A 14,493-nucleotide genomic window follows, 5' to 3' on the forward strand; every position below is an offset into this window, starting at 1 on the left:
ACATTTTGCTAGACCCGCCCCTGCACAGTTACCAGCTGTCAGCTACTTAGAAAAGGATCCTGGTGTTATTTGTCTCTCAGAAACAGTTCACAACTTCCCTTCAACTCATTCATGTTAACTAAAAGGTAAACCTGTTTCTCCATCACAGCTCTGATGATTCAGTAAGGACATCTCCTGGTTTCATCTTCATGTTTCCCTCTCACCAGATATACAAACCTCATGACCAGCAGCTTTTACAGCTGTGGCTCCAGCAAACATCAGCTGATACTAAAGTAATATTAAATAAATTCTAACAACAGCTGATCAAGCTTAAACGTGCTGCTGTTGTTTAGCGCGACATCTGCTGGTTTCCTCTTTCTGGCGCAAAGTGGACGATAAACAAACAAGAGAGAAAAGCCGAACAGCTGATCATTGATCAGTTTCATGATTGAAGTAGCAACAGGAGAGGGAGAGAGAGAGAATGAGAGAAGAAGAGGCAGCTGTGCAGCGTAACGACAGAATAACTCCAGCTTTGTGTCTCTCCATTCTAGCTGAAGTCCGGGACAAACTGTGTTTCTTTTCACCTCAACACGAAACGCGTAAAATTTTCTCTGAATACGAGACGATTCCTTCTTTTTAGGGGACGGTTGGCAACTCTACTAACTAACCTTATGAATAAAATAAAGTTCACTATCAATAACATCAAAGCACCCACCCAGCTGTATATAAACTCTGTCATGCTAGCTAGTACGCAGTATGAGTTATTGTAACTGAGGGTAAAAAGTCAGCACAACGAAAATAAACTCCACCTAAACTTGGTTTATATCTGACCCAGACAGACTGCAGGTCATAACTTCTTACCTGAAGTTCAGTTCACCTGACACTCGGCGGCTGCCTCGGGGCTCTCCTCCTGCCTCCCCTTTCTCTCATCCACCTGCTGGCCTCCACCACTTGCTAATGTTACTGAATCTGTGGAAGCTCCGCCACAGCCACCACCAAATAACTGAGTTATTTTTACACACCGACCAGCATTTGGCCAATCCACCACCTTTCATTGTTTATACCTTTACGAAAAAACAACAACAACAAAAAATCATCGGCCCATAAAAACGAAAAATCACCACCAGCCCACCGATCAAATGCTCAGTATGCCCGATGGCCAGTCCAGCTATGGTCGTGCCATCAGTTAACCCTGGCATGCGTGCCTAGGGTTGCCGACCCCTGGGTTAAATAATAATAACTGAATGCAGAGTAAAGAATTGCAGCTTTTAAAGTATTCCTCAGACTTCACCACTCCTTTTTTTCTTTTCTACTGTAGGAGCGGCTGCACTATGAGACACTGAGCCAGCACCTGGGGAAGCTCGGAGAGGATGCTGGGAAGATGGTTCATCGAGTCATTGACCTGACAAGACCAGAAGATTTAGATGGTATGTTCCTCTGTCTCTTACCCCGTTGCTACTCTTTTACCTACATTTCTGACTACTGGCATGCAAAATGGCATGTTTTTTTTTGTTGTTGTTTTTTCAGAAATAGAGTGCGAGTCACATCCTGTTCAGATAAAACTGATACCAGTGACAGTAACTCACATGGTTAAATGTAGAAGAGGCCTCTGTGGGCCTTCCTACTAAGACTAATACTCAATAAGTCATCTACCAGAAAGCTCACAAATGCAGGTATTCAGAAAATACAAATATTTATCTTGGACGTCAGGACACTACGGTGAACATTCTGCTCACTTGAAAATGTCAAATGTCAATATTACTGCAAGTGTAGGAAAAGAGGATGAATTGTCTTCATGTTTTTCACTAGTTTTTGTGACCCAGTCCTAGTATGCAAACCAAAAATGGGCAGTAAGTTTTCTGTAGCGAATGGTCACAGAGATAATTATGAATCGGTCACAAGAGCTGATTTTTACGTACTATGAATTAAATGTAGTCATTAAACGCGCTCTTTTAAAGTACTTCCTTGTAATGTTGTCTTTCTGATTTTTTTCAAGCACACCTGTTTGTCATAAAGCCATTCTGTTTACAGGCACCAAGGAGTGCTCATTGTGGTTTAGTTTAGAGTCAGAGGAGTAAACACAGGAGCTTAAGCACTGAGATAATATCACGAGGAAGCAAACTAAGCATAATGTGCAAAGTTCACGTGTGTTTGTGTGTAGGAATGATATGAAGGACACTATGCCCGCAATACTCCACCAAACCTTTGCTACGCTTTCCAAGAAGACAGAAAAGTGCCTCAGTCAAAGAAGCAGGCACCTTGTTATACACTGCATTTGAAGTGTGAAAGTATGAACAGCTAACTCGTTAATGGTGAACATACAGCAAAAGTGATCTCTTTTTTTTTAGGGAGTAACATCGCAGAGGCACGGGTGTTCAGAGAGGCACGAGGCAGGAACAACAGCGAGCCCCACATTAAGAGGCCCATGAACGCTTTCATGGTGTGGGCCAAAGATGAGAGGAGGAAGATCCTGCAGACTTTCCCCGACATGCACAACTCCAACATCAGCAAGATCCTTGGTGAGATTTTGCGGGTTTATGTTTGATGAGTGAGAAAGCTAAACCTCAGTGTTGTGGCGATATGTTGTTCTGGTGTTGTAAGGGCGAAGTACTTTTGCTTTCCTTTAAATTTTGTACAAAAGAATACGCCAGTGTTTGCTTTAATTTTTTATTTTCTTTTTCTAAGTGACTGTAAAGTGACACGGCAGATTTGTTTAAGGTCAGCTTGTCTGCTCATTAGGTTACCCTACCGCTATATGCAGTTCACAGGGTTTCTTACCGTCAAGTGGGTACTGTAAGAATGACTAGTGTGTTTTTCAGCCTGGAACACTCCACACACAGAGCTCCACTGTGTCAGCCTGACTAGTGTGATGGATGCATTCAGTTAAAATACCTCCTCAACACAGATATCCATTCACATGATGCTGAGCATAACGGTTGTTCCTGAAATGTTCTTAAGACTTCTACCGTACAATGCAGAGTTCAAGTGAGCTTGAGGCTTGCTGAATGCCGTAAATGCTACTTCTGAGAATTGTGAATGAATTGCTTTTTCTAAGGTGGATCTGTGTTATTGACTCAGGTCTCTGAAAGGGGTCCTATAAATGGATGTTTTGTGCTCTTAACATGCATCCTGAATTTAGACCATTAATCTTTGTGCTTTCAAAAGTGCTTTTTTTTTCTTTGTTTTTGTTATTACAGTGGAAACATATTACAGGGGAAAATCATTTGATTAAGTACATTGCCTAATCGCGCGCTCCTGCTGGATTTTTATTAGGGTTCAGTGACAAGACGAGAAGGAAAAGTGGAATTATGAGTGTGTATATGACTGTATGTATACAATGCATCCATCTCTAAAATAATAACACAGCTGGACTTAAGGGAGTAGGTGGGTGGCAAGTTTAAAAAAAAGAAAGAAAAACGTTTCTGTGTTTCCTGTGTCACAAAAGTACAAGAAGAGTTTGTGATAAACCTCGATAAACAGAAGAGCAAGGAAGAGTGTGTATAATCAGCTGTCAAAGTGCTTCACAGATGTGCTGCGTTCCCGCAGTAATGGCCCTGTTCACTTGCTCAGAAGGTCCTCTTACCGAGGAAAACAAGCCATACACAATGTATCATTCTTCCTGAGCGAAGCAGAGTGTAATCCACTCCTGGTTTTAAACAGCCTTCTAGGCTAAACACTCAATGGAGCCTGCTCACAGGAAGGCATCCAACCTTGGGAAGAAACCAGAATTGTCAAAGCGGTGCTTCTTTTGTGTGACTGAATAATGTAGCTGTGACAGTATGTTTGCTTTGCAGGAATTTTATGAAAAGCTTTGATTCACCACACACTGAAACTATTTTGAAAAAACTCACTGAAACCATGTTAGTCACTCACTAAAATTTGGTAATGTGCAGATATTTAAATTCAGTCACCCTCTTAACTAGTAACACTAAAATATTTAAATATAACCTAAGTTAAAGTGTCAATTGCTTTTTAAATGTTTTTTTTGCTCTAGGCTCTCGCTGGAAAGCCATGACAAACCAGGAAAAGCAGCCATATTACGAGGAGCAGGCCCGCTTAAGCAAGATCCACTTGGAGAAATATCCCAACTACAAGTACAAGCCACGGCCCAAGAGAACCTGCATCATTGATGGCAAGAAGCTACGCATCGGGGAGTACAAGCAGATGATGCGTTCACGACGTCAGGAAATGAGGCAGTTCTTTGTGGGGTGAGTACAAAGCTGAAAAAGTGAGTAATCGCACGAGTTTGAAGGAAAGCTGCAGCGTGTCGGCGAGTTACGTGGTTTTAGAACTGAATTTCGAATTAGTTTTTTTTTCATGGAAGGACCTTCAGATGGCAGTACTGTGTAATTGTGATTTAAATTCCTGAAATACTTAAACATGTCAAAAGTGAACCTTCTCTCACTGAAGAGATTTTCTTCTTTCAGAGTGACTGGTATGAATCGAGGTGGTGAAAAGGTTCTGGCATTGTTGGCACCCTCAGGGTCATGCAGCATTCAGTGCTGCTCAGAGGAGAGCTGTGTGGGTCACACTTTATTTTATGGAGCACTAGTAAGATGTAACAAACCATATTTTGAGAGACATTTAATAAAACAGCACACAAATGCACTCGTACTCTAATTAAACGATGTGTGAATTATGGCTTGACTAGGAAATGCAATTAGTGTCATTTGATCCAAAATATATTAGACAGCATTATACCAAATTATGTTGAACTTAGATTTTATAACAGTGATAGTATAATTTGACATAACTTTTCTTTATAACAGTGTGATTTGATGCTTATTTGAAGAAAATTGCCCTGTAAACTGAAGTTAAACCACATAATTTAACATGGTGGTGTTTCTCATAGACTGATCGTTGTTTGAAGCCCTGTGGACTTTGTCGGTGGTACTTCTTCAGTCCTATAATCCCAAATAGGTTAAGCCATGTCATGTCACTATTTAGCTTGACCTCGTGACCTAATACTGGGCCATTATTTGGACAGGAATGCTGGCATGGTTGCAGGGTTATTTCACACTGTTACATCTTCATTAGAGTGTATATTATGACTGATTAAAACTGAGAGATTAAAACTTTAAAGAGGTCCATTTGCATCAAGAACCACAAGCCATTGATGATATTAAGCCTTGGATAACAGACAGTCTTTGTGTCTAACTCTAGATGGATTTGAGTCATTTACAATGGACCTGTGGCCTTCGATAAAGTCGTCTCTCAATCCAGCAGACATCTCTCCCCAAATATGTCCAAGTAAAAAGGAAAAAAAAGACAATTTATCATTTTGTAATTTTATCTATCTTCTTTGAGTTTATTTGATTGTATAGAAATATATTAAAACCAACTTTGCATTTCACGAGAGGTCTTTTTCCCCTCCTTAATATGTCTCAGTTTGAATAGAAAAGAATTCTTAGCCGCGTCCATTTGTTTAACGTTAGTGGAGTGATCATCAAGGTTTATGGGCCCTTTATGAAAGGTTGGGAACCTCTTGTGGTTCTATCTGCTAAAGCTCTTAAACATTTGCTGAAGAGCTTGATATATTTTTTTTCAACTGCAGTCGGTGCAGCAAGGGGAAAAACAGTGGCATTGTCTTAATGGGAACCAGTCATGGATGTGTTTAAAGCCATCACAGTGGCCTATGAGTGAGATGGATTTACCAGAGGCCACAGCTTTGAATAGGAGCGGTTTTTAATAGCTTGTCATTTATTAAATTAGGACAATGCTGGGCGCTTGTGGGCAGTGAAATTGGACACAGACAGACACAGTGGAATATGAAATGTAAGCACATGCTCGAGAGGGAATGAGCGCAAGGCACACGTCACAGGATGAATGCCACATTTACTGTGTGTGGTCAAGTACGCTAAGCAGGAAAGCTTAGATTCTCCAGGCCTGGGTTTTCAATTGTTGCTAAATCAAACATCTACAGGAGCCAGTACACAACTAGTTTCTGGCACATTCCAGATTGCTAAACCAGTGTTATTTTAAAATGCTTAATGTGAAAATGAGTCTGTCAGAGCACACGGCAGTAATTGTTTCAGGAGACAGAGGAGAGAAAACTGTTAGGTGAAAAAGGTGACAGTAATTTTCCCACTTTATGCGGTTCATTTGAGGAGCCCGAGGGGCCTGTTTGAATGATGTGCATTTACCCCCATTCCATCTACAATGCTAATGCTGCTGTGATATGGCAGGTAGAGCTCTATGTTAGGACATGCTCAGCCAGATGAAAAGCGTTGTGGTTGAACTTAAATGGCTTAAGAATAAATGTTTTGTTCACAGATGTTGTTCAAAGGCTAACGAATCAGTGTCTGATCTGTCTAGCTTGTACCAAAACACAACTGTGCAAAGGTCTTGAGCCATTCCGTTTCTTTATACTTTGCAGGGAAAATGGAGAAATAGGTTCAGAAAAATATTCGTATGAGCAAACATGCATGCATACAGATGAGCCTTTGTCTAAAATGCTTAACAGATACATCTCCCAAGTTCTGTGTCAGGTCTTTGGCTGATTTTTTTCCCCATTTCTTAAATCTTTCAGACTTGCAGATACTGCCCATCTGCTGCCTGTTTTTGTTCTCCACTTGTCCATTTTATTTTTAAAGAGCACACAGCATACTGTGGAGTATATCGTTACTTTGGGAATCACCTTATTAGTACAAAAATACTATTTTATGCCAGTCTAACAAATTGTGTGTTTTTAAAAGCTGGTTCTTTCCTAAGTTTTTGTTCTGAACACTGAGTTAGGTCAGTTTTTATTGGTTTAAGGATTCATTGCCATATTTGACCTCCCAGAAGAATACAAATGGATCTCTATCAGTCAGCTAGAAGTTTACAAGTAGTCCTTCTTGTGATGTTCAGCGGCTCGGGGACGTAGTGTCTTTTCTTTAACTTCAAAGGACCAATCATTCATTATGAAGTGACAATCATTTCTAACATTCTTCAACGTTGTAATTTTTGGATCATGCTTGCTGAGACTTAAATGAATAAATACATTTTTTTTAATTGAACTAATCTCCCCTTCAAGGTCATCTCCTTGTGCACCTTTCGACTGCTTCCAGCATTGCTGCTAGACTTAAATCACACTGTAAAAGTTACAAAGCTTTTCGATCATTTTATGTTGTGTAAATAATATAATTCTTCCTTATCTTCTTTCCTTCATACTCAGGCCTCAGCCACCCATTTCTCTGGGCAACAGTCCTGGAAGTGTAGGAGTTTACCCGGGTGCCATAAGTATGGCAACAGCAGCTACACCATCCCCACATCTGACCTCAGACTGCTCCAGCAACTCGGCCAGTCCTGATCCTGCCATCCCCGTCATTCAGAGCACGTACGGTGTAAAGTCTGAGCCTGGCAGTGGAGGAGGCAGCAATGGCAGTGTGATCGGAGCCTTGGATCTGCCCAGCGACCCCAATAATGGAGACAATGACATGGACATGTATGAGGACTTTGAGGATGAGCCCAAGTCAGACTATAGCAGCGACCACGAGACACATGAGGCTGTCAGTGCCAACTGAGTAAGCTCAGGGTGTCAGATGTAAAAAAAAGAGAACAACTCCCATTATAGTCAGAGACATTTCTTAAAAAGACATTTTATTACTGAGACCTTCAGTTGAACTTTTCAGGACATGTTGCGTCATGCACCGAGCATGCCCCAACAGGATTTCAAATCAGCTCAGACATGCTCAGAAAGTTCTGGGATAGTATCTTTGATGGACGCCCATTTGAAGAAATGGAAAAACGAAGGAATAGGAAAAACGTGACCCAAGAACACAGTCTGATCAATCTTCAGATGTCCAGCTGACAGTGAACTTCACTTTCCTCTACTTTGACAATCTTAACAGGAGCGAGAGAAAAAAAAGAGTTAGACAACAGAGGATGAGAGAGAATGGGACAAAGAACAAACGAGCGACGAACACATTGCTGTGTAGTTTGTGAAAGGGCATGCATGGATGTCGAAGAATTAGGAATCGGTCTTCAACAGCTATTTGGTCTTAAATGTTTAAGGAGTGATTTAGTTTTCATTGTTATGTATTTACTTTTTGTCTTTTTTTTCCTTTTTGCTTTTTTGTTCTATAGACTTCTTTTCTGACAGGTCACTGCCTGTACAAACTCTAGACTGTCGGAACTTGAAATTTGGAAAGTTTTTAATATAAATCCTAGCTCTTGTAACCTTATAGTCTTACTTTTGTTTCTTACGATTTCTTTGCTACACACTTTTTTTTCTGACAAACTGCTTACCTTACATTACTGTTTCTTTTTTAAAAATATCCCAGCTCAGGTATGATGTGCCAGCTTGTGAATGTGTTATTTGTTTTGTTTGTTTTCATACAAAAAGAGTGGTAGGACTTTTCAGACTGTCAATGAAATAAAGGGAGCAAATTCCCTTACATTATTATTATTATTATTATTATTATTATTATTATTATCATTATTATTAAATAAGTAAGTAAGTACCCATAAATTGTACAGATTTTCTTCAAATGTGCCAAACATTCACATTCACTCGGGATGTTGTAGTCTTAATTTCCAATGCTGCAAAAGTCTTATACAATCAATTTTTTCTATTTGATGAAGTGGGTTCCTACTCATCAACTGCTGGCTCCCCTCCTGGCCCAAACACAAACAGTGCTCAGGGAGGTTATTTTTTTCATCACACTTGCTTAATCACACACACACACACAGAATGTCGTTCTCTGGCAGACCCTATGGCTCTGAGACGTAGTTAGAAGAGCAGCATCGAAGGCGCCTATTCCTTTATTCCACTGCACTAGTGCTTCCATAAACCACACTGCCCAATGTTCTTTGAGGCCAAATGCATTAAGTGCAGTGCAGTATTAGAAATGTTTCTGTCCCTTTAAATCAGGCTAAAGGTAAAGGTAGCCTTTATCTTAATATCACTTTAGGAATCCCCCTAGTCTTAAAAGTGAACCTTTGAATCTGTTCATTCAGTTGGAATAGGAAGATGAAGGTGCACCCCTGGATGACCCTACTGTAGGATAAGAAATTGTAATATCATAAATCCCTTCACTGTATTGTGTTTAGCATTGGTACAAAAATGTAACAAATATTACTTCTTTTATTAGCTTGTTAATTTTTAAATGTCTTCTTAGCATTATGTTGGAAATATATGCCAAACTTGTGTTTTAAAAAATTATTTATATAGAAAATGGGTTTAATAGGTCCGCTGTTTCAAAAGGGTACCTTTTTTTCTACACTGCATTTGTATTTTGAACATGAGCAAATTATTAAGAGAACATTAGCGAAGGGGAAAGGTGCTTAACCAGTCTGCCTCTCAGTAACCACCGCCCCAGTCAGAGCACACAATTTTTTCCACTCATCTGAAGATGAGTCTCTGTTTTACTCAAATGTCTCTGCAGACGAATCTTAGTTTTACTCTTTTCAAAGCATTCTCTGAAATTTTTAATGTTTCCATTCTTAAAACGTGTGACCTCGGGTGGTTTCTGGGTGCTCTGTTCAGCTGCTTCGGTCATCTTGATCCCAAATTTCTCTTCACGACCATATCTGGCGGTTTTTACTTGGAAAATGCTTCACAAGCTGGGACTGAACACTGATTTTGCTTGTGTTACATAAAAAAAAGCCTCGTGCATAGACATTTCTGTTAGTCTCATACACATCCTAAGCACTGGATATGAATCTGTTTTTTTGTTTGTTTTTGTTTTTTAGTATTGACTAATGTGAAGTTGTTGTTTGATTTTTAAACATGATATATTAGTCAGTTAAAAGTCACATTTTTGAAGCCTGGTACATGCGAGGCACCAGTAAATTGCCATTTCTTTGGAAGCATTTCATTTATTTAAGCAGATCTTGTTGCCGCAGCTCTAGTATCACCTGAAGGGGTCTCATCGCCTCTGATCTCTTTGGAAAGGTAACCTCATGCTCTCGTCAGTTGTGACCCGCAGAGGAAGAACATAGCATTTCCTGGTCACACACATTTTTTTTTTGTGATGAGTATTGTATTTGAAATCCAATTGTGCATTTTAACATTTCATTGTATTTATTAGCCAGCTTTGGCTCTAAAAAGTGTCAGTACAACTTGGTGAGAAAGACAATCAAAAAATATATATAAATAAAAAAAAGTAAAGACTTGAGATTTTTGCTTTTATTTTTTTCATGTATTTAATTTTGGGTGGGAAAAATATTTTTGAATGCTTTGTAAAATTGTTCATTTGCAGAAAACCCCCCACCAACATATTGTGTTCTGTGTATGAAAGCGATGCGCACAACTTTACAGGTAGTGCTGCATGAATTTTTATTTCCATTGCTCTAAATAGTACCCTTACTTTCCAGGGATCTAATAATTTCCAACACAAGGCTGTCTGTTTCCAAAGTTGAGCTATTCCACTCGCTCTTTATATTTTGGTGGCCCATTACGGTAAATGTGGCCTATTGTTCCATTGTGCGTGCGTGCGTGTGTGAGGTAACGCCACACATTCTGACTGTGCTGTGGTGTATACGGCACGGCGCCGGTGCTCGCTGCAGCCAATCCCAGCATTTCAGAGAGAGAAACAGAGAGCTTAGCCATATGCAGCCACATCATAAATCTAATTGTAATTCCCAAATCAACTGTAGCGTCACCCAGCAAGGGGCGCCGGCAAGTTTGTCACACACTCCTTTGTGAGCATGTGTGTGTGTGCTATGCTATAGCGTTTAGTTGGGAGGGGTGTTTGAAATCATACTTGCACTGTTGCCATGCTAAGCTTTTTAAACGAGTCATCATAACTTACATTTCCTTTTTCCTTTCTTCAAGATGAACATTTAGTTGTTTTCAAGTTGACAGGGTTTTTTTTTGGGCGTATGTGCACAGTTGGTGTGAGCATAAGCGAAGCTTTCAGCACCTCAACAAAGGTTAGTGTAGCTTGTTACAGCACAGTTATAATTTCAAGTACATTCCTGCAGTAATGTATACAAACTTATTTATCCCTTAACATTTCATCCCTGAAGGAAAATGATGTAATCCTCTGTTTCCATTAACTTTTCCCAGTTGTTGTAGCTACTGGTAGCTAAATGCACAACTAGCAACAGTGGGTTGCAGTGATATATTTTATGGTCATTTGCACAAACTGTGTCCTCCATAACAGGATCAGTTGTACTATATCAATCAAAGAACTTCATGGACATAACTAAAATGACTTGACAGCCACACACCAAAAGAAAACTAAATGTTTTGCAGTAAAGCTCTACACCTTGGCTAATAACGTTGGCAACCGTTTCTTTCATATAAGGCAGAAATGTACTTATTAGTAAACTTAAAGTGTGTGATTATAGACTTTGAATTTACCTTTCTTTTCTCATAGGTTTCGTGTGTGGGGGATGATGAGACATATTGAGATGCTTTCTTCATGGAAACCTGGTCTTGGTTGGGCCCTCTAGGCAAATTCACTTTTTGATTTTTAAAAACGTCTTGAAGACTAGAAAGAACCACATCCTTTCTTTTTCCCCTCTCCCCACCAATTGGGCATTTAGATCAAGAGAATTATAAATTGTTATTACAAAGGAGGAGCCCCCTTCAGACGTGTTGGAGAGGCTCTTTCAATGAGGCATCAAAGCCAGCCCGTTTATGATCATTGAGGCTCCACTACTCATTAAAGCACACAGAATGGTCACGGTGCTGCAGCACACTACATCCTCTTTGAGCTCATGATGCTTAATCATTGAAATGCTTTTGATTTAAAGGAGACTAATTGACCCTTTCACTCCTGTCGAGTTGATCATGTTTCACAACGGGTGCCACTTGTGTGATGTATCAGGTAAAAAGTCGTCTAGAAGTCTACGTATGATTTAGAGGTTGTTTTTTCCTAACTGTTCTTTTAACTACATTGTGAAATTAGGCAGCAGCGTTTTCCCTGCAAAAACTTTCCTCATGGACTACAAGTATTTGTAGCAACTCGGTATATTTCCACTGCACTTTTTGGCAAAAAGAGGACGCCCCCCAAGAAAAATTCCTTGTCAGGGGGAAAGTTGTTTTCTCTGAAAGTTCAGGTGCACTTGGGTTTGGTTTGCAGCCATGAACATTTCCGAGTCGAGTATTTTATCTCTCTCATGTTATTTCTCTGCTGTAGCTTGTAAAATTCTGTTGAAGTGTTTAGATTTAAGAAGCTTTAAATAACTCAAGAATAGCATAAAAAAAATTACAATCAACAAGAGCACAGCTTGAATCTTCTCCATGCTCACTGTTTTTGTGATATTGCCTGGCTTTTGATCTCTTGCATTTCTGCCACCTAATGCAGCGCAGTGGTGTAGTTAGTTGTATGGTCACGTGAATATGATATCTAAAACAAGCCTTTGCTTTTACATACACCAGAGGTTTTATTTTCCCAACTGAAAAACAATACAAAACAAAAACAGTTTAAAATATATTTTTTTAAATCTCTTAATAAAGTTTAATATTTCTGGGTATTTGGGGCAGAAACACGGCTTCCTCCCCTAAATTTGACACAAATGAAAGTTTATAGTCTATATATGCTTGCACTTTACTGTTACATTTAAATTATTTCCACATGCACAAAACACACAAATTCCACACTTTTTCAGACGTCTGCTGTCTTGTAGGTCTTGATGGAAAATCACAGACTGTATAAAGAAGATGGTCATACCCTTCATGAGATTATCTCTTTTTGAAGCTTATCATGGTCAGCTATGGTTCTTCACTGAGAAACTGAGGTAGTTACTCATCAAACCCAATGCCCTGTGTTATACTTCTTTTGGATCCTAATTGGGGCCCTAATATACAAATGGACATAAAGCGGTATTTAACAACACTTCAAATGAGCAACTGAGCTGATAAACTAACTGGGAAAGTGGAAGTCATAGATGAAGGAGCAATAAGATTTTTATACTTTTCTCACATTACTCTTTAAAATATAACTTTTTGTGAACAAGGGAGCTGCAACCTAATTGATTAAATAATGAGGGTTTCTAAACGCTAAGAGACAGCTTTTCGAGTTAGCCTGTTAGCACACAGTTTGCAAACTGGTAGAAAAAATGAACAGCTGGGGTTGATGGAAATGCCTTTAGTTTTGAACTTGCTATACTGAATAGTTGGTGACGTGGCTCATGTGTTTTGAAAAAAAAACAGGAGAAGGTTTGACTTTGTGAATTTAGAAATGGAACTGAGAAAGTGACAGCACTCTATATAATATAGGAACAAAAAGCATGCATTGTATGTAACATGTATAACATGTATAACAAGTGAATTTATAGTAAAACCTTCCCTTGAGTATATTGTTGCTAATCTAAGTTGATTACAATTGCAAACTGGGTACTTATTAGAATTCCAAGGGTCAACAGCCTTGTCAGTCCTTTAACAATAACCAAAAATCTAAATGCAATGTCTGAATAAAAAAGAATCATACAAAAAAGCCCTTTGAAAGGAATTGCTTTCACGGGTTTTTTTTCCTGGTTTCTATGTCTTTGAAACATTGCATAAAGGCATATACTTCTTTTTTTAATGCAATTAAAAGTGAAAGAAAAAATCTACAGCACTTTTTCAGGAAAATAGGCAATGGACAAAAGGCCAATTTTTTTCTTTTTGATCCAAAGTCCTTGGGTCTTTTTAAGTGCATTAGTCCGCTAATTAAATATTATATGTTTAACAAAAAATGCCAGCATGAAAGCAGCTGGATTGTTTGACTCAAAGACACGGCTGCAGCCTTGATGAGTGGAACTGTGCGCGACCATGAGGAGGTAAAGAATGCCATTGTAGCTAGTCCTCCCCTCATTTGACCCGCCATAATCCTTTCTACTGATTTTACAATCACATTCCCTTTTGTGCTCCCTTCACAGATAAAGACAGTAGAAGCAGTTATAGAGTGGAAGGACTCATTGACATTTCTGAGCATGTCACATGTACTTTGTAAAGACCGATGTGTTTGATTGTGAGTACACACAAACATATCAAAACTGTTTGAAGGACAAGTTACCAACCATTTATCCTACAAGGAACCAACATTGGAAAAGAAAAGTCTTATGGATAAAATCTCTCACTTAACATAACATTTCCAGTTATTATAGTCATATTTTAATCTCTTCCATTGTAGATTCCATATTTGCCTCCTGCTTTTGATTTTCTCACTCAGTCTCAAGAGTTTTGACCCCTCAACCTTTTTTGTTCTCTGCCGCAAAGCTTTTCATCTCAAGCGTTTATATGCGTATACTGGCCAATGCCTGTTGCGTTATAACATTTAGGCCCAATGCCATCATTCAATACTGCAGGATGTACTCTTCTTTTTATGTAATAATGCACATTACAAGGGTGTGGAAGCTGGGGTGGTGTACAGACCAACTTTAATACAGGAGTTTGGTATCACTTAGCTTCACGATTTTATCAATCATATTGTGATGTCTTTCTCAAACCTTCTGTGTCTGGAGAGAATACATACAGCAGGTATCACAGTAGCTTCATCTGTTTCTACACTGCTTACAGGTCACTCACTTTTTGGGTACCTTGAAACTAAATAACACGTAAGACCACAGAGCCAAAGCATAAAAACCAGCCTTGACTTA

The 14,493-nt window shown here is 39.2% G+C and overlaps 1 protein-coding gene across 6 annotated transcripts in view; it reads left to right on the forward strand.

Annotated features, from left to right (window-relative positions):
• Positions 1-10,079, forward strand: part of LOC146705029 (transcription factor SOX-6-like) — a 109,142-nt gene extending 99,063 nt beyond the window's left edge. For all 6 annotated transcript variants that reach the window (XM_085462554.1, XM_085462556.1, XM_085462558.1 and 3 more), the window contains 4 exons: positions 1,298-1,406; positions 2,328-2,498; positions 3,974-4,187; positions 7,136-10,079. In XM_085462554.1, the coding sequence (XP_085318680.1) occupies positions 1,298-1,406; positions 2,328-2,498; positions 3,974-4,187; positions 7,136-7,484 (843 nt within the window). In that variant the 3' untranslated portion in view covers positions 7,485-10,079. The remainder of the gene's footprint in view (positions 1-1,297; positions 1,407-2,327; positions 2,499-3,973; positions 4,188-7,135) is intronic.
• The last annotated feature ends 4,414 nt before the right edge of the window (positions 10,080-14,493 follow it).

Source organism: Copadichromis virginalis, linkage group LG7, assembly GCF_057382275.1.
Source record: "Copadichromis virginalis isolate Kocher_CV1m ecotype Utaka linkage group LG7, C_Virginalis_male_GT1.1, whole genome shotgun sequence".
Taxonomy (NCBI): domain Eukaryota; kingdom Metazoa; phylum Chordata; class Actinopteri; order Cichliformes; family Cichlidae; genus Copadichromis; species Copadichromis virginalis.